Consider the following 22121-nt stretch of genomic DNA (forward strand, 5'->3'; position numbering starts at 1 on the left):
TTCTCATATACGTTATGATGATATGATACTAAACCCCTAACGGGAAGGACTGTGCCTGATATTCGTATGATGAAGCCATAATCTTTCAATCAGTTTAATTGAATTCTGGAGCTGGCATGTCAGTTAAATGCTAGTAGTATGTTGTTATTTATGTATTATTGTCATTTTGTTTATTTTCTTTGGTTACATCTTCTGACATCAGACTCGCAAATCTCTTGAACTGAATTATTATGGCGTATTGTTATGCGTTTACTTTTCTACATTGGCTAGATGTATAGGGGAGGTTGAGATTTCATAAACATGTTTAACCCCGCCGCATTTTTGCGACTGTCCCAATTCAGGAGCCTCTGGCCTTTGATAGTCTTGTATTATTTTTAATTTCTTGTTTACAATTTGGAGTTTAGTATGGCGTTTGTTATCACTGAACTAGTAACCATATGTGTTTAGGGCCAGGTGACGGACGTCTGATTCACACTACCTATAGAAAAGGCAGATAAGACAATTTCTGTCTTCTCGACATTAAATAGAATAACGGTTGATGCGAATAACAAATATGATTTTAGTAGAAAACAGTTCTTTTCATTTAACGCAAAAATCGTAGTTATATGTTCCTCAAATGATATGAAAAATGTGAAGACATGTTCCTAAAACCTTTAGATTCATGATGTGGTAGATTTAGATAAAAACTCAAGATTTACATATCTAGTTTTAGAACTACATGTATGTCAAGGAAATACGCTGAATATAACATGTCCGAACAACTCTGTAATAGTTTTTGACTATGCAAACTATGGACGTGGAAATTCAGACTATCAACGATGCAGTGAATTCTTGGGTACTGAGTCATATGCTTGTGATAGTCACGAGAGGGCACTACAAGTCCTAAATGAGAAATGTGGTGAATCACAAAGATGTGTTCTTCTTGTAACAACGGATAAGTTTGGAAATCAATGTGTGGGTATTACAAAGTACCTGAAAGTTAGATATCACTGTTCAAGAAAAAGATACCATGGTATGTGTAGTTAACTTTTAAATTATAAAAATGCACACTTGTGTTGCTTTTGTGAGAACAAATGATATACTTATAATTAACTTGTTTTTTTTTCCGTTTTCAAATTGAATAAACAATTACTTCAGAATTATTAAGATTCAATCAAAACCATAATAATTATTGTTTTGTAATAAAACAAAGATGTACAGGACATTTGTATTGAAAGTCAATTAAACAGCGACACAATGACTGCGTAATAACAAAAAGCACAATAACTAAATTTCCGAACTCCAAGGATAATCTAAAACGGAATGTTTCTTATCAAATGAAAAATATCAAAAGCTCATACACATCAAACGAATGATAACAACTGTAATATTACTGACTATGAACATGCATTTCATTATGAAAATGATGGATTTCAAGGCAAACAAATTTGAAATGAGGAATGCCATTAACTCATAAAATAATGTAAAAGCAAATCATGCGCCTCTGCCTTATGACCTATTAAACGCAAGGTAAGGACATTAAACATTCTCTAGGGTACACGTTGTCAGAGGAAGTTGGGATTTTTCTCAATTTATTATAGAAATAAAAGATATGATTTTTTTTAATATATAAAAGATGTGAGTGGATAATAAAGTTGGCAAAACCAGAGTATAATAAGTATTTGTCAGATCAAAGGGAAATACAAAAAAAACGGAAATTACATGATTTACTAGGTGTTTATGGGCAATATGAGATATAGTCCTACATATCCAACAGCGTAAAAGAGTGACGAAAAATACCAGAAGGACATTCTAACTCATAAACTAACCAAATACAAATGCAATAAGAAAAGTGTGTACAATATATACAGGAAGACTAAACATTTTAATGTTATGTATCACTTGTTTGAAACATTAATATTCATAAAGTGTATTTTGTTTGAGGAATAAAATTGAGAATGGAAGTATTAATTGGTCCAGTAACACTAAAATATACAGAGATAATGTAAACAGTTTTGTTTTCCAATAAAGTTTTTATATATTTACAGATATTATTAGATTTTCATTCTGCTTAAATTGGTGTTACTGTAATTAACTCAAGCATAAATCGATCTTGTAAATGATTCACTGGATAAGAAAATCACTTGGCTATATATGAAAAGAACCATTCAAATCTTTTCGTATATTGCTTAAAAACCTAAATGTCTACACAATCTAAGCATACTTACATGTACATAACGACTTAATTTGTAGTCCTTCAACTACGACCATAATTATATTTGTTTAGCAATAATTAGCCTTTATATCTTTACGAGTGTAGGTGATATGTCTCCTTGGGGTGTTAATTCAGTAATATATAAGATTCGGAATCAATTACAATTTCATTTCACGTATACGCTGCAATAATAAAGAAATGTTTTTTTTTTCAAACCTTCGATTTATTTAATCACACATAGGAAATGAGTAAGGTATTTAAAAAAATGTGAAAAACTTTAGTCTGCCTACATTAAGATAGAGAACATTTAAAATTTGAATTTTCCTAATCCTGAAGTAAATATGACACAAATTAATAATTCATTTGAAATTGATTAAAATAAAGTGAAACTTAATTGTTATGATCTCATAAACTCTTGAAAATAGCGAGGAAAGAAATAAGTAAAAAAGAGTAAGAGAAACTCATACCTATTCAAATGCATTTCTATGATATATTTTTTTCAGAAACGACTTTGGCCCCCCTTGGCCGAATTTTTGTTAAAGATCAGAATGTAACGACTAATGCTACCCAGACTACAGGTAACGATAAAAACCATAAAGATACCATGTCACAATCATTGAAGATGTCATGTCGTCTTTTTGTATACGTTTATATCATGAGTAGTAAAATATCAAACCAGTCAAAAAGAGCTTAACTATATTGAATATAGTTTATTTATTACCACCACTTTAAATGTTGTAGGTTAAGACATAATTTTCTCCATCCACGCAAATTGGTTCCAACGAAACGTGTCATCGCATATTTATTGCTTCCATGAAAAGAAGCAGATGTTGCGTATATTTCAATGAGTCACAAACCAATTGACACTATCATTAGACTTTGAAAATCGAATTGGTAAAAACCCACTAATACTACTTTGAATCGGGATCTAGATCTATATCCATAACTGTTTGTACTCTTATAGTAACATTTGAACTTTTTCTTTTTTAATCTTATTTTAAAAAATAGTCATAAGATTTGTGAGTGGAGGAGACAAATCAGGACAACTTGCAAAAGAGACAGAACATGTTATGAAAAATGATGAAGACAACACTAGTGAAGGTATACTAAATCATAGTAATGATATTGAAAATACGGTCATACAGCACGACATTGTCTGCATTTAGTTTATGACTGAATAAGGGGACATCAAATTAATATAGATTATATAGGAATTTCATGCTTGCTTGTATATATGTTAGATATTGCATTTTTGCCAGTCTACGATCTGTCGATTATACCGTTGTGTCCTATTACTAGCCATCGCTTGAAAAAATTAAATCACTTTGAAATTTTACCTATAACTTTGCATTCAATTGCATTTCGTTTATATCACGACCCATCTGATGAAATTAACCAATCATCAATCCCAATCAGAATGACAGTTTGTACTCATACTGACGGAGATTACTACTAAAGCATTAGTGTTACACGACGAAGGAACGATAATTTGTATAACAGAATGAATCAAAAACAAATATTACTCTTTCTATATTTGTATTTTACTTTTTTATGTTTTACTATGTATAGTATTTATCAATGTGTTTCTCTGTTCTAGGTGTTTTTGTATTCATTTGTACTGTTTCTGTCATATAAAATCGTCATTTTAGCGGTGTTTTTAACATTGCCAGATAAGCTAGAGGTTTGACTAGCAATACAAACAGGTTCACACCACATCTTCCTATATCTATCAACATACCATTTATCTTAAAATGTCCAGTACCAAGTCATATATATGGCAGTTGTTAATAAATAGTTTGCTTCTTTGTATGAAGGCGTTTATTTATTGAAGCAGTTAACTGTCTCTGTTATTTCTGTATTTTCCCTCTTTTAAAAAGTTCATGTGTTTCCCTCAGTTTTGTGTTGTGCCAGGATTTTTTCAGTTTAGTCGATATTACTATTGAACTGAGGTAAACTTCTATTGCCTTTATTTATCGTATGTGTTATTTTAAAAAAACTGCAGAAATGTATTGGTTTTATTTTTATCAATTAACTGTTTACTTTACGAAATAGCAAATGAGTGCTACACGTTTTTAATTATAAAACACACATTATTGTTCATATAGTAACACGCAAACAAAGCGCGGACAAATTGTTGAATGCTTATATCTTTGTACAGTTACATGTAAAGTGTATTTACTTCGAGATATAAGATCTCATTTTTTTTAATTCTTCATTTCCCTTGTTCGTGCGAATATGTTCTTAAAAGAGGGACGAAAGGTAACAGAGCGAAAATAAAACTCATAGATAGAAAATAAATTGACAACGCCATGGCTAAAAATAAAAATAAAAGCAGACAAATAATAGTACAGAAGACACAACATAGAAAACTAAAGACTAAGCAACACGAATCCCACCCACAACTGGGGACGATTTCATGTGTCCGGAAGGGTTAGCAGTACCTGCTCCACATGTGGCAACCGCGCCGTGTTGCTTATGTTATTACATAATAGTTAGTATAAGTATTCATTTTGTCAAAGCATGTCATCATATTCTATTGTCAGGTGAAATTCAAACTATCGATTTAATTTTCCTTACAAACCCATTTAATGTTTCACTTGTATAACATTTACTTTATGCTACACATTTTCGAAAAAACAAGACCTTAGGGCAGTTAACACTGCATGAACGCATGCGTTTACTAACATTTAATTTTTCAATAAATTTCTTTCTACTTAAGTTTAGAAATATACTTGAAATTTAAGGCAAATTATACTACAAGTTTGTCAGAAATTACTGAATTGCTTCGATTTGAAAATTAATTCACATTGAAGTAAATTTACAATACAATATATTTCAAGTTTATCAGAATTTATAAAAAGTTTTTTAGTTGGAATTGAATAACGAATAATGAGAATTTAAAATATTTTCTACTTCTAATTTATGAGAATTTAATCTGTTATGTTTTTTTTTGCAATTTAAAGTCTAGTTAAATTACATTTGACCCCATCTTTAATGAGAGTTATTTTTATAGTATACATATAGTTAGGAGTGGTTTAAAGCAAATTAGCACAATATAGCATTTATTTTATATTCAAGTTATTCTATTCTTTTTTCTTCTTTGCATTTGTTCACTGAATTATCGGATAACAAGGAAAGTTACTATACATTACTTTTGTGCAGACATTTGAGACAACAGTTATTTAATCTTATAGGTTGGATATATCGGCTAAAAAATCATTTATTAAAAAAGACTATGTTTTGGGGTCAAAGTTGCTACTAATTCTTTACTCCCCTTTCCATTATTATATAACTTCTTCAAGTTACATTGCAAATTCTAATTTTCCTCGTACATAATTTACAATTTTGGGGTTATTAAGAAATATGGCTTTTAGTTTTCTCAATTTAATTGTTTCATAGTTTTTATGTCGGGCTTATTGTAGCCGACTATACGGTATAGGGTTTTTCTCATCGTTGATGGACGTTCTGTACGGTTGCCTATAACTTAAATCCACTTCATCTGAATTTTGGTGGATATACATATATATATATATATATATATATATATATACGAGTCTAAATTGAAAACTACGTTCAAACCTATGACTGCGTTGGATAAAAACCGCAATTTTTATACGTGTGCATGTCAAACAAATTTCGTTGTAGAAGGGTCTAAAAACAGCACAAACAACATTTTCCAAAAGACCAAAAGAGTGAAAAAGTATATTTAAACAAAACGCATTTGACTAACAGGTCGAACAACTGATGTTCTTTAACCCTGCTGACTGCCATTGGCGATTGCCAAATAAAATTGATCACAGGTTGTAACAAAATGGATCTTATTATAAATTTAATACGTCACAGAAAGAAAAAAAATTGTTAACTTGTGGACAGGATGTTGTGCCACAAACATTCGGTGTCAATATTTCTTTAGTACACCATATCCGGATTTCGACAATAAATGTCTCTTCAGTGATGTTAGGGATCGAAACGGTATTTGGAAGGCCATATAAAAAGGACCCTCATTTTTAGAGAAAGTACCCTCATTTTTAGATGAACTCTTGAATTTTAAGAGTCAATATATAGGATGAACGGATCATATAAACCGGAGGGAAAATATATATATATATATATATTGAGCATTTTGAAATTTAATTTAATTTATTTTCTACTAGTGTGGACACAGAATTCAATTTTAAGTAAACTTAGTTGTCTCATCGGCAAATATGCCACATCTCCTTATTTTTATAAACATCAAATATGGTGTATTATGCTATTTAACGGTTTAATCATTCGTATATTATTCGGCATTATTTATATTCCTTTGCATTATCATTATAGTCAGTGTTTTTAAATTTTGCAATAAATAAGCATATGTTGTAATTGTTCAGCATACATCTAGTTTTGCTTAGTATGAATCCAAAATTGTATCCTTATGTTCGTAGAGTTTACCTCCCTTTGATTGCAAACGATGCATCCAGGGGAACTAACTGCGCTGCATTTACAACAACGTTTTATTTGGTTATTCTTAAATATTAGATACATGCTGATTGGTTAATTTACCGTTTATATCTTTCTATTTACTACCACAACAACGCCAGCACATAAACGAATTTGTAATATACAATCAAGGTTTAAAAAAAAATAGAAAGGACATGGCTATTTTCCTAAACAGATCATATATCTAGTATCTGTTTATGTAAACAAAACAATTGAAAGAGTCTGGCCAATCTTTGAATTAAGAAGCCGAAGAAAAATAAAAATATGAAGCAAGTGCAAGACATAAAAGTGTCCTGTGAAAATGTGTCCACCTGGACAGTTTTTCATTGAGTTTTGGTATTTAATAATGTCCATTAATTGCCATGAAATATTGTCGCTTAAGTGGACATATTTTTACTGCAAAAACCATGAAATAGCGTTAACCACAGGACAACTTTCATAGAATCTACTATTAAATTGTGTCCTCCAAGGGAAGTAATACAAAGGTCATTAAAAAGTTTTAATATACCTGAATTTTAATAAAATCTGAACAATTGAAAAGAAACTCGCATGACTGATTAATATACAAATGTTAACAAACATATTATGGTTGGAAACGAATATAGAGACATTAATTTCTTTGAAATACCCAGTTAATGCTAATGACAATGAAAGAAGAAAATTTGTAAAGTATAAAAATCAAATTTGAGCAACTTTACTATACTTATAATGAGAAGAAGACAAAATAAAATATAGAATTTTGGTATAAATAATGTCCATTGTAATAAAATGTTGTTCTGTAAGTGGACAGCAGTTAACAATAATAGCTACAGGTATGAAATATGGTCCAACTACAGGACAATATTTATAAGTAGTTAGTGTTATTAAAATATGTCTAGTATGTCCTTGGAAAATAATACTGAAAAGCATTTTGAACTTAAATCATTATACATGTACTTATCAAAAAATATAAATAAGAAGATAAGGATGGTATACATGTGTACTAATGAAACAACTCTTTTTCAAAGTAACAATGTATTCAAGTTCGCAATTATACATGTAGGTTACAATACGTATAGTTTACAAGGCGATAAATATCATTTAATACTTTATCATATAAAAAATTGTCTGTGTGGACACATTATCCTGAGATAAAATATCCCCCTGGACAGAATTATAGAATTAGATGATGTCCACGTCCATGGACACTTTTTCATACCTGAGGGCATATTTTGCATAGGAAATCGTGTCCATGGACAGTATTTACTATGAAATAATGTCCAGTGGACACTATTTCATGAGGGACACTATAAAAATCCTACACAACCACTACAAAATGTAGAAATGTAGAAAATCGGTCTTTTTTTCCAAATTCCGTTTTTTTATTTTTGATATCTTATACTATTTATTTCGTATCTGATAATTCATTTACTGTAGTTGCAAACATATTCCCTTATACAAGTGTGTGTGACACTCTGTCCATGATATTAAAACAAGTATGACAATGATTATAGGAAAATCATAGTGCAATGGTTATGTTGACATGATGACTATGTTAAAGGGGCACTAGCTGTCAAATTCATGTTCACCGATTTAATTCAAAATCTCATATTTTATTTATAACAATGTAAAACATTTATCCAAACTATTAAACGTTTAAATAGATAATTTACATTATATAGTCTTCTATAAATTTTTATTTTCTCACAATTTGTATAAGTATTAGGATTATACATAAATCCACCAGAGACCAACAGATATGGGTTCATCGCATGACCGTCACCAATGAGCTAATCTCATACACTGTATTGAAATTAAGCCATCAATTACAAGTAATGAAAATATAAAACAATAACAACTAAGCGAAATTGAAAAAGCACGGTCAGAATATACATAAATAATAAACTAAACGAAAACAAGAAAACCCAAGGACTTGATATTGACTTTGGACAGGAACGTCCAAGAACCGGTTTAAACATATCAACAATCCGCTTATATATCTTGGACAGTGTTGGAACAATCGCTGATGTCGGATTTAGGACAATGACTGCTCAAAACTTATCTGACATAAAACATACGTCAAGTGCTTGTTTCTAATTGTTCTTACTATAAATATTATCTGAATCAATGTTCGTGATTAAAATGCTTGTAATCATACTTGTAACATAAAATGTGTTTACGTTATAATATTTGGAGTGTTCATAAAAAGAAGTTATGTTGGATAAAAGTTTCTGCTTTAAAAAGCCTCAATCTGAAAAGTCACATACTTTTGATAAAACGGTTCTAAAGCGTGAAAATGCGCTATGTTCAATCTATTTAGAAGTAGAATCAGAATAATTTCACTGATCTGACTTCTGACTTCACCATGCGTGATTGCGTATTTAGTACTATTTACACATTCCCGAGCATTGCCTAGATTTGCCTTATACTCTATAAAATTGAGAATGGAAATGGGGAATGTGTCCAAGAGACAACAACCCGACCATAGAGGAAAAAGAAAACAACAGAGATCACCAACAGGTCTTCAATGAAGTGAAAAATTCCCGCACCCGGAGCCGTCCTTCAGCTTGCCCCTAAATATTATCTAAACACGAAAGCAGTGCTAGGTTCATCCTAGTACTATAACCTAGCCTTATAGTACTGAAATGTTAACTGCTTCGACAGTTAACCGTACCATTTTGGGGTTTTTAAATATTTAGAACTAAATCTCGAAGCCTATATCTACTCTATTGAACTGAAATCTTAGGCTAGTATGCTCTCTGCAAATGTGAAAAATCGTATATATATTCGATTCCCGACTGTATCAAACCAAACTCTTGAAAATAGTGTTGCAGAATCACAAAGCAGTTTACTATATTGTGTACTGATCAGAATATGACTTTATTTTACATCGTAATTGAAAAATGTGTAGATCCTGTCTGAACGACAATCTAGTACCTGTAATGGCCACAAGCGTGTCAAAACTGAGGCTGTGACTGTGGTTCTTTCTTCGGCAAAGTGTGTTCAGCTTAGATCTTTAAAAATAGACACACGTTACTTGTTTTCTTGTCGAAGGCCAGTGGTTTTCTCTGGCTTTCTCTACAAATTAATCTTGATTGTCATGGAAAACCAAGCGTAATGAAAGTGTCACTAAAACCAGCAAGCAACTAATTGTTCATACGATTCTTTTCGTTTACGGGTAAAATGATTTTATTTTAGTTTGAACCATGTATTTGCAAGACATAAGTGCGCAAACATTTTTCATCACTTCTTTATACTGATTTTCGGAGAACCCTAATTGTGCGCCTATTCCTAAGAACAGATATACTGTATTTTTTTGCCAAAAATATTGAATAAATCATTTTAATTTCGGAGATCTTGAATAATATAGTTAATACAAGTATGTATGCCATTGTATCGTTCAGGTTTGTTTTTAATGTTCACCGGCAGACGACTTTGTCAACACCGACTCCAATGAAGCGAAATTTCGATTACAACTGTGAGAAGATGAGGAAGTGGGGAGGGACAGGGGAACGGTCCCCTTATGGATTATCATATTTGTAAAGTGCTTAACTTTTTTAAAAGTAACAGTCAAAATATCTGCTGACTAGTCCCTTTTTTTAAGTGGTTTATCATTTTCAAACAAAATGGGTGACGGGTCTATGAAATGTCGTAATATATGGGCAATCGCACCGCAATCCAATCTGTAAAAACCGAGAAATCGTTATTATGTGTCTTTGTATGTACATGTATATTTCATCTTTTAATATCATAGAAAGAAAGATGCAAATGTGGTTCAATGGAATCTTTTGTGTAACTATTACAGCTATGTTTGTTTACCAATCACAGTTTCTATGATATAGACAGATGTGGCATATACAATTTGGTATACATTGGCCTTGTGTATTAAAGCAGAGTTCAAGATTTAGATAAAGCAAAACTTAAGTATATGGAATTTTATAGAGGTACGGTTAATTTCCCTGTATTTTTTATACTTCATGTAACGTGTCGAAATTTCGTACTTGCAAAAATCCAAATTATCCATTGGATAAAGCACATATGATTTACATAACAATGCACAATACAAGTGTAAAACATATAAAACATCAGTGAAAATTAACCACAAGTCTATTTTATTGGAAGGAAAAATATACATGGTCCATAATCTCATGCTTTGTTCTTTTAATGTTAGCCTAACGAATGGATATCAAGAATACTTTTCAGATTCAAACTCTGAACCTTTCCAAATTTAAACTCTGAACCTTTCCAAATTCAAACTCTGAACCTTTCCAAATGCGCTGTCTAGGCATGTAAGTAATATTTATACTTCCGTGGTTTAGGTATCTATTAAAATCTGAGATCAAAATTTCCATAAGTTTTTTTTAAATATAAAGGTCTGTATACAAAGGTCGTAACTTGAGTTTATCAATTATAATCCCAGGGGCGTAGCTGCCGTTAGGCACTTTAGGCACGTGCCTACACATAATTTTTCACAAATATTTTTTTTTTTATCCAAAAAAATAAAAAATGATAAACAACGTTATCTGTAGATGAACGCCAGTTAAGTTCTCAAAACTCTTTGATTATCGAATGTCAAGTGCACACTAGTCTCTCGTTCTTAGTGAATGGAATGTTGGAAAGAAATGAATGTTATTATGTTTTTACCTTATATAGAATCTATAAACTAGAACTTAGTTGGTTCAGATCATTTCACTTCTATCATCAAAAACTTGAATGAACCTCAACTTAGACACATGAGTGTTTTACTTTAATTAGTTGTTAGTTTTCAACTAGCTTTCCATTTTGCCCTCACCCGACTTGCCAATGTTGGTTGTCCGTTTGGCTGTGCAGGATGTATAAATACGCAGTCACGTTAGGTCAAAATGGGGACATTAAATCCGATGCCTAGTTGTAGAGAGAATGCCACTCTTTGGGGAGTTCGTAGTTGGTCTACTCAAAGGCAGAATTTCTGCTCTTTTCCAATAATCCCTCATTTTCAAATTTCCAGACCTTCGTTCTGGACGATACCTATTACAGGACATAGCTCCCTGTTGTATGTATTTATTGTAAAAAAAAAATTGTCCAAATTCCTAACCCGGTAGGGATTTTACAGTAGAGGATACTAGTAAAGAAATATGCATTTCTTGAATTTTGTTACGATGGTATGAACAGAACAGAACTGTGTGTATGTGTTTGTGTGGCTAGGGTGTAGGTTTATAAGAATAAAAAAAAAAGATTAATGATTATTTTCCAGCCAAACGGATCGTTTTATTATATAGAAATATTAGTGTTTACGTGGATTCCTATTTTTTTTAATGAAGGATCGTCACAATATTTACTATTAATTAAGTTATACGTATATATCAATCAGAACGGAATAGATATTAAAATACCAAACAGGGTGTACTGCTTCATTAAAGGATACGCTGATCCCCATCTGGGCAGTGCATAATGTGAGTTTTTTATCCATATTTCCGATTGTACTGCGTTACCTAATTCACTAGTCAGATTACTCATAATTCTTCGAACTTTTCATCATGTATATAATAATTATCATGAATAAATAACCAGTAAATTTAATATTTTTTAACATAAAATTATACAGCTAAAATGCTTAAACCAGTTTTCCGTCGGGGGGCTTCGCCCCCCTGAACCCCCTACCAGGGCTCTGCCCTGGACCTACTGGGGGCCTTAAGCGGCCCCCAGACCCCCTGCCGATTGGTGCCTACAGTTGGCTGAATACCTAGCTACGCCCCTGCTGAATGATATAAAATAAAAGATTAATGAGAACTATGTAAGTTCTAAAATAATATGTAGATAAAGAATCTAGTATAATATGGGTTTTTAACTAAATACTAATGCATTTTAATGCATATAAATAGGTGTCCTACGGTTAGGACGATCAATGCAATAGATCAAGTTAGACAAAGACATGTCATAAGATAGTCTTAGAACACGTAATTATCCTAAGATAGCTTCGGGAACACCACCAAGAATTGCCATTAAAAACTTATTCTCGAAGAAGGTGTATTTACTCAACGACGAACACATTATAAAAAAATAAGGATATGTGGTATTCCTATCAATGAGACAGCTATCCACCAAAGTTCATATGAAGAGGATTTAAGCAATTACAAGCAATTACACGGCCTTTAACAATGACAAAAAACAATACCATATAAATAGTCGGCTATAAAAGGCTCCAACAACACAGGCACTTGTCTCAGAAAAAAAATCCTATATACGTTAATATAACAGGTATACATAGGAACATTTTTTTCTGAGACAAGTGCCTGTGCCCGACAAGCTAACATTACCATTGTCTATCAACAGTTCACAATATTTATTGAAAGAAACGATTAATTCACATTAACTTCAAATAACAATACGTATATAACAATAAGTGTTGTGCTTCCAAGAAATGAACTAAAATTGTGCCTGCTCCTAAATGATATGCAGATCATGCTTCATAAATGGCAACCGTCATGTTGATCATTTATGAACAAATTTGATAAGAAGTTTCATTCCTAAATGTAACGTTCAAGGCAAACAGGACGATCAAAACATGCAATACTCTAAGGAACATATTGCTGGTTATCTGTGAAATAAATATTACTGAATTGTAACCAACACGAGATTGGTTCGTAGCAGCTCAGATTGTCATATTATTTTCGATCTATAAGTTTGACGGTCCCTTTGGTATCTTTTGTCCCTCTTTTCGAAAGGATAACTATAACTACATCACATGGAACCCATGGGTTTATAGCTTGCTTCTTATTATCAAGTAGATCCTATTTGTCGTCAGGGGTCTAGAAACATGATAATTGTTTGGTCATCTTACCACGACAGAAGACACGCTGGACTGTGTGTGATGTACAAATTCGTCCGGTCAGAAAGACAACGTTACGTGACAAGATGCCGATGCTTTATTATAGTATGAACCCTTGTAACAATTCTGTGAGAGGAAAGGCGTTGGTCAGTTACAAGGCCTAAATTCTGTTCCTTTTCCATATACCAACATTTTCAATTTGCATTCCAACTTTCCAGGCACCATCCCGGTATAACCCCTATTCCAGGACCTAACTATTGTATAGATTTACTTTTAATTGGTCTCATCCTGATAATGCATGACACATTTGTCCTAGACCTTAGTCAAACATCAATAGTATCACAGAAATTGTGTGAGGACATAAAAGCTCCGGAATATTGTATCAAATGGAGCTATACAAGCTATACACAAGAGCTGCTACGATATTTTTCAAAGACATGAAAAGTTAGGTAGACGCCATCATCTCTTTTATGTCATGTGTTTGTTTGAAATCGGTCATCATGGTCAATTTCTAGATGTATAAGTCAAGTTGAGAGACAAACTTAACTTAACTATACAGTGGTATCCTTTCAAGTTCGATACGATAGATCGATACATTCGACGGAGTCACCATCATTGAACTATTTAGCGAGAGGACATCATCTACATATCGGACTGTTAATATAATTCGAATGTTCCGAAGGAAATGTTACTCGTATGAATAATGAAATAGTCTACGAGCATAAATTTAAACCCAGTTAATTTCCATATAATGCCGATTCCTTGTCGAAAAGTTGTCACCCAAACTTACAGATATGTAATCAATAAAAATTACCAATCATCTTGAAAAAAGCAGCTTCAGAGAATTTCTGTATGAATGTAGATAAACGACTATATATCAAGTCAGAGTTCAAAGAGATTTTTTTTTACATTATGTTGATAAATTGTTCATTACTAAATGTTCTGTGATAAAGTCATGTGTGTTTAGGACGATGACCATGAGTAACGTTAGGATGTGCAAGGTTCTGGTCTGCAAGGAAGGCGGACGGAAAATGTTGGACTGTCATTGGAAAATAAGGGCATGTTACGTACGGACTCCTTCTTTAACGTGCAAGCAGCAACACTCGTTTACACAAAGCACCGGATTACATAGATATAAGAAGATGAAGTATGACTGCCAATGAGACAACTCTCCATCCAAGTCACAATTTGTAAAAGTAAACCATATTAGGTCAAAGTACGGTCTTCAACAAGGGCCCCAAAAATAAGTAGTGGAAACCCGTTTAAACGGGAAAACCAACGGTCTAATATTTTAAAAATAACCATACCAACAAATGATAACCACTGAACATCAAGTTCCTGTCCTAATTCCGAAGAGGCACGACTACCTATATTTATGTATCCCAAACAACCAAAATGGAAGCCGCAACAGCGCAAGGATTTTACTACTGGAACCATTAGTACCAAAGAGGACAATATATCTAAATCCCAGTTAACCCTTGGGGTCTATCACCAAGTATAATTTATTCCTCCATGAAACCAGATATCAGTATCTACGTTAAACTTTGCTTTTTTTTTTATAAGCAAAATTGGACAAATAATTTTGATTTAAAATTTTAAATATAAGTATAAAATCTTTATAGGATTACAAGAGGAAAAAAGTCTATGGAATATTTTGTATCCACATCTGATTCGTTATACATCTCTTACATGTTATCAAATTAATGTTTATATCCGCATATACAAAATGGTTCAGTAGGGATTTATTCCGGATTTAATTATTCTAGTAAATATCTCTGATAAATATCTTTCGAAAAATAGTAAAATATCCATTATGCATTTTTTTTTTAATAATATTAAAAAGGATCAATACAAAAAATGTAGATTCCTTGTCTAAACATGTTTACTATAGAATACGTTATGATATTATAAAATGTCATTTATTTTTATTTTTCAACGGATTACAAAGCTAAGCATGATTGTTGTCGGCAAAAGATTCGCATGAATATTGCACGCTTACAATTTGTGTATTAATTGTACAAAAACTGGGACATTTTACTAACTTTGAAAACATGTTGTTGTGTTTATTATAACGTAATATTAATGAAGTCGTGAAATTCTATGAATATATATTTTACTTTTTGTATAATTTGAAACTTTCTACACATATACATTTGTTCACTTCTCAGTTTTTTTTATTGTATGCATGCAATTAAATGCATTCAAATGCAAAAGAGCGTATCTTTTCCCTTTCAGCAATAAATACGGTGTGGTTTCCAGCAAGGTATGACTGAAAGGGATTTCATATGGAAAACAAAGAACGAAGCTGGCAATATCCTTAAGTATGTTTATAATTAAATGATTTTAAAATTCCGTTGGAAATTAAAAAAAACCGCATGGTTTATCTACATGCAATTAATCAGTTATGTATGTGTCAACATTTATCAGTAAACAATTCGGTTTTCGGAAATGATTATGGTCAATTATCTGTGATTAACGACATTGAAACAGTTTTTTTTTTTTTTTAATAAAAAACTAGACCAAAACATGATCATAAAGTTAATTACTTTCAATCTTTTATCATAACTCTAATTCGAGTATAAATCTGAACTTTTAAGTCATTCTAAACAGTCAGGGGCATTACTTAAACAAGTAACTTTTTTTAGTTACTTATATAGGTAGTTTTTGATTTAAAAAAAATATAAAATTACTCAATAGAGTTATTTTCAATTTCAATAGAAGCAGGGACTAAATGTCGTTTTCATGATTTTTTTACATCTTTCATTTTATATCATAAATTTAAGATTTGAGAGGAGAATAGACATTAAGGGTTACTTTAAAAATAATGACAAAAATGTTACTTGAATAAGTTATTTTGTACATCTTTGAAAGAATTAGTAATAACACTTATTTAAGGAACATATGTAATTGTTTTGGGTTACAAATTATATTACTTCAAGTCTTAATTAATTCATAAGTTTCTATCTATTTATATCTGTCTACTTTTAAGATTTTGAAGGAAAACGATATTTTAATAGTCCCAAGAGACCAACCTTTGACCAAGAAGCGTCGATATCAAAGATAAGTGCGTCAGAAAAGCAATTAGTGTTTCAGAAAGATTATATTTTATATTTCATGGGAAAAATAACCAGATGACTGTAAAAATTTGTTAAAACTAGTAAAATTTGTATAATTGGTCACCTTTAAAAATAATATTTAGAAAATTTATATAAGTAATTTGTAAAATAGCCTCGTCTTCAACATTACTTATATAGGTAATTTAAAAAGTTATTTGTTTAAGTAATGCCCCTGACTGTTAAATGAAAAGTTTGCAAGATATATTAATTTTATTTAATTATCATACTTCAATTCAGATTCAAACAACTTTTCAGCACTCATTGATTATTTTACCGACATTTGTTACACGCTTGCTTAAGAAATGATCTCCTTTGTTCAGCTGTAATGTTCAGTAAGATTAATTTTCAAATGATTTTTTTTTCAGATATAATTCTGCAGAGAATAAGGAGATGTCCGATTTCATCATTGAATTCGTAAAAGGTCAATATCCTGACGAAGTGGAGGGGGTTGTAAGAGGTTTGTAGTACAAAAAAATAAATAATTAAAATATTGGCGAAATTGCAGTTCTGCGGTACTGATAACTTTCAATAATATTTTGAAACGCTATATAGTTTCCATACCATAAATAAGTTTTAGTGTTATCGAATCACTTACTAGCAAATGCATAATATCATGTAACTTTAGTAGATTTATTTTCATTTCGATCATATCACATCAAAACAATCTACAATGGACTACCAATTGACACGGTTTAGGCTCAATTCGAGAAAAGCAATCGTTTGTTTAATTATTATTTTGAATTGCATTAAGTAGATGTTTTGTTTTGTAGAAGGAATAAAGACAAATTTTGACTCGTTCAAAGCAAAGAAACGAAGAGAAGAGACTGGTAAACAAGAAGAACATAACAAGAAAATGGCTGTGTACAGCAGATTGAAAAGAGTAAGAACTGTGGTAATATGGTAAACAATTTGGAAAAAACCCTGATTCTTGGATTACTTTAATCTGTATTAGTTCCAAAAAAAAAGCAGTGGTTTATAGATTTCTGATACATCAATTTTAATTTTCAGCAAACTGCATATACAGTCTATTATAACAGTCAACGGATTTAGAGTGGAGCTTCATTTGTTATTATATACTTATATCACTCTAAATTAACAATGATTAGAGACCCTTTTTAACTTAATTCATTTTCTATTATAAGTCATATGGTTCGCTACTGATCCCCTACGGATCCATAGAGGGTTAGTAAAATACATAGGGGGTGAGGCCGTAACGCGACAATAAAATGTCGACTATTTCTTATGGCGTCAGATATAGGATCGCATACTAGAAGTTGCATCATTTTGCAGGTGCTTTTGGACAGATATATCATGTTATGGAGGGGTATTTGCAGAAAATACCAGTCAAGGGACTGTGAAATTTCCCGAGTCGCTAGGCGAAAAATATCTGTCCCAAGACTGGTAATTTTCACAAATACCCCATCATAACATGATATATCTGTCTAATTACACCGTATAGTTTGGAATGAAACTCTTTGATTTTTTTGAACTTGAAAGCTACAATTCATTAACATTTTATGCACAATTTTGAGGCTAAGAGGAAATTATCATAAAACTGTGGTAATTATACATGTACTAATACGCGTTAGCTCGCTTTTTTATGTAACGTCATATCTAAGTTTTTTTGAGGGAGGATGCTCGAGAGGGTGAAAAAGGAATATCCAAAATGACAAATACCATGGTATTTCAGGCAAATTCACCGGCAGTGATAAAAAACAGGCAAATTCGTTTGAAATGAGGAAAAATATTAGAATATGCGAAAAATACACTGGCTACCAACCAATAAAAATCTGGCTTTCTTATATTAGGTGTTATTACATACAAAAAAAATAGATTGCTTTTTGCTGGACGTTATTGTTTATAGAAATAACGAAAATAATAATGTCTTTATTGAAGGAGAGTTATTGAGGCATATATAGAATCTATTCCAGTTGTATGTATTCAAAATGAAATTAAAGGAATTTTGATTAGAGCTTAATTCGTTTTTTAGAAATTAAACAACAGAAAAAAGGCATTAAAAGAAATATCCAGCATGCCAAAAGAACAAAAAGAAACAGTTATGCAAAGTATGGAGATACAGTATATGTCTTCTGAACAAACCGATTCAGAACTGAGACGAAGGGTCGTTTATCGTCACACTTCTGCCTTGGAGGTCTGACGACATTGACAAATTAGTCAAAAAACCTAGACCAGAAACACGAAAATAAACTGAGCAAGAGAAGCAGACGGCAGAATAATATTCGAAAGGTTGGGGCAGTTTCTTTAAGGAAAAAACCAGAAGTCGTGCCAGGACATGAATGGGTTAATCATTAATTAAACTGTATATTGTTTAGGTATGCAGTAATTGCTACATGTAATTGTTATTAATTTTTACATAATTAAATGTCCAAAGCTACAAAAACAAAGAAAATCGCTGGTAATTTTCAATTATTATGTTAACATATTTCAGTCTTCACGAAATCAAATGGATGCGAACAATTATACAAAAAATACACCCTCATGTCAGCATACCGTCTTCAACAACGACAAGCGGGTCGTAGGAGGATGTTTTGATACAAATAGTTAATTAAAAGTGCTTCTTGAAACAACAATACTGTAGTAATAGGCAAAATTATAAATAACATGTCATTGGCAAAACAAAATTATAACCTTTTTGATTTGAAACCTAACATCACGGAAAATATATGTAAACAATGATTATTTTATTGAATTTTCTCCGTTGTTTTTGTTCAATATATGATGTGCTCCTGCGTAAACAAGTAGTTTATTTTATTTGCACACACACAGTAGTAAATTGTTTAAGACAAAATGGAAATTTTTCGAAATAGTGAGAAACTTCGGATAAATTAAATTTCAATATGTTTTAATGTTTCTTTTGTGTGTGATTATACAATATATGAAATAGCCATGTAGTAGTAATAAAAGTGAATCTGCTATCCTGATGTAAGCAATTATACAATGCAAGTAGACAACAGCTGGTTTTACATTAAAAATCCTTGTCTTTGTGAAACTCTTCATTGTGTATTTTGCTCATTGGTGTCCAAGCAAGCATAATCAAATATAATATTTTAAACACATACACACGTACGTAACTAGGGACTTATAATATTATGGGATTCGTTATACCAATTGAACAATGAAAGGGAAACAACTCTTGTTAGAATAAGAACATTTTTCGTATCTTAAAAAAAATGAAGATTATTTTAAAGTTTAATACGAAGGAAAATGAAGGTATGTTTAAAGTGCAGACATAGATAAACAGAATTTTGCTTTAATTGTAAACTTATTTAAACGTTACAAACTCATATTTAAACGAATGATTTACACTTATTAGTTTACAAGTTATGTCAGTTGAAAAGTGATAAGATGGATATTTTGAATATATATATGTAAAGATTAAGAGTGAAATAATTAGCAATTACAAAAAATCAAAATAAATCAAAAGAAGAGAATAAACAACATTCACTTTTGGATATCGGGTGTTGTAATGAAATTAAATATAAAAACGGTACAGCAGCGGGATATTTAGAAAGTTTTGTTTTAACTTAAAGTTTTATAAATACGTTCATAATTATTAAGATTCTTATAAAAAAATTCAGTATGATAATTTTCGTATAATTATTATTTTTATAAGAACGGGGTAACCGGTTGCATATAATTGGGTGCTTTTTAAACCCTCCAAATTACGTTGGATTTCATTATTCAGCTCAAACTTTGGTATTCAAAGGGAACTAACTCTTTCTATTAAAACAATTGTTAGTTTAAAATTAGGATCAATTAGGTCATAAAATGGAATCCATCACAACAGGAAAATATATATGTTACATATACTGTTCCCAGACCACAACAATAGGATTCTTCAAATATCGTAATATTTATTATATTTAAAGGTTATGTTTTATGTATGTTTTATTGTTCCTTAAAACAGCTCAGTATAACAAAAAAAAATCAAAAATGCTCAAAATTAGAGTTGTATAATTCAATATGTATGCAGATATTGTTCTTGTTTTCAAATTATTATAGAAAGGAATGTTAGTTCTTTCATATGTCATGTATTTGTAAATTGAAAATAAAGAATAAAGTTAGTTAATACGTTATACAATTGTTTTTTTTATTCAGGTTTTGGCTTTAGTCAGGCAAATTCTCCATTACAGACAGCTTGTTTCTCTCATTGTAATTATCTCATATTTTGAGGCAGTCATGAGTCTTTGATTCGAATTATTGATTGAGGCAACTTAGGGTGCATAATTATGGCTTCATTTGTAATACTGGCGAATTTTTGCATAAACAAATATGTCATGCATTATGATAGAGTTTGTAAGAACTGTTATTGGTGATATATTGATGAAAACTATTTTCTGTAGTGCATTTGCAGATCAATTGGCATATATTTAGTGCAACAAACACGAATAATACACATATTTGTTTATAGCATATGGAGTCAAAACGAGTTTCAATTTGAAGTAAATCTAGTTATATCACACATTAAATCTTTAAACTTGGAATTGAATCTGATTTCAATTTGCATTAAATGAAAGTTTATTGTCGTATTAAATTTACAACTCGATGTTTAATCAGAATTAAAACCACAGTAAACAGCTTTCTGTTTGGAATATCTTTGACTTTAATGTGTAGTAAATCATGTTATACAGGTATCCTCTACATTAAATTTGAAGTTGTATGTCTATTAAACTTCAATAAATTTGAAAAATACTGGACAGTAAATCAGGTGTCGATTCGAGAACTTACTGCATCCAGTAAACTATTTGTAAACTACTATTAAATATTGCGTTTACTTGACCAATAAACTACCAGGAAAATAATAAACTCGGAACTTACAACTAGTTTTCAAGTAGTTTAATGATTCCTTAAACTAATCATTTCATGCAGTGTAAAGATAAACGAATATCTCTGTAAATGGGTGTTCGGATCATATTTTAGAATATATAAATACACAGGCAGGTTAGGTAGAATGTACCTCTGTATGGATAGTATCAATCAATGGCACGTTCAATGGATAGTAACTGTCATATTCCTCACTTGATACATATAGTTCCTATTGTAAAAAAAAAGTTTTCTAGGTTATACATACAAACCATCTTCAATGTCTTGATAATGGATAAGCGAACCAACTGTAACACGTTTCTCTAGCAAACGTGTCAGCAAAATTACATTGTAACCCTGTGGGATTATACATAACAGCCTTACGATTTGTTTTCGAGTGGCATTCAAAATTTCTTAACTTTTTGTCTTTGAACCACCTGATAGAACCTATATTTTGTATACATTGCGGCTAGTATCAATTTAATGTCTGCACAAACTATTGTCCATCGAACTTAAATTATCTGTTCTTCTATTACTCATATTTAGAATAAACAAACCGTTCAAGTGATTTATTTTTGTGTAATGTTTAATTCTGGATCCTTGCTCACTGTATTTGCAGTGCAAAAAACAATGTGTGGCAAATTAATAGATAAGTTAACCATGTAAAGAAAAATTATTTTACATTACATAACAGTACAACGAAAAAAAATCCAACCTTTAT

At 31.2% G+C, this 22121-nt stretch overlaps 1 protein-coding gene across 1 annotated transcript in view; it reads left to right on the forward strand.

The window, feature by feature from the left end:
- Positions 1 to 22121, forward strand: part of LOC134726207 (protein eva-1 homolog C-like) — a 29916-nt gene that overhangs the window by 4372 nt on the left and 3423 nt on the right. The window contains exons 3-5 of the mRNA XM_063590607.1: positions 707 to 1012; positions 2698 to 2772; positions 3203 to 3295. Of these exons, the coding sequence (XP_063446677.1) occupies positions 707 to 1012; positions 2698 to 2772; positions 3203 to 3295 (474 nt within the window). The remainder of the gene's footprint in view (positions 1 to 706; positions 1013 to 2697; positions 2773 to 3202; positions 3296 to 22121) is intronic.

Source organism: Mytilus trossulus, chromosome 7 (genome assembly GCF_036588685.1).
Source record: "Mytilus trossulus isolate FHL-02 chromosome 7, PNRI_Mtr1.1.1.hap1, whole genome shotgun sequence".
Classification (NCBI taxonomy): domain Eukaryota; kingdom Metazoa; phylum Mollusca; class Bivalvia; order Mytilida; family Mytilidae; genus Mytilus; species Mytilus trossulus.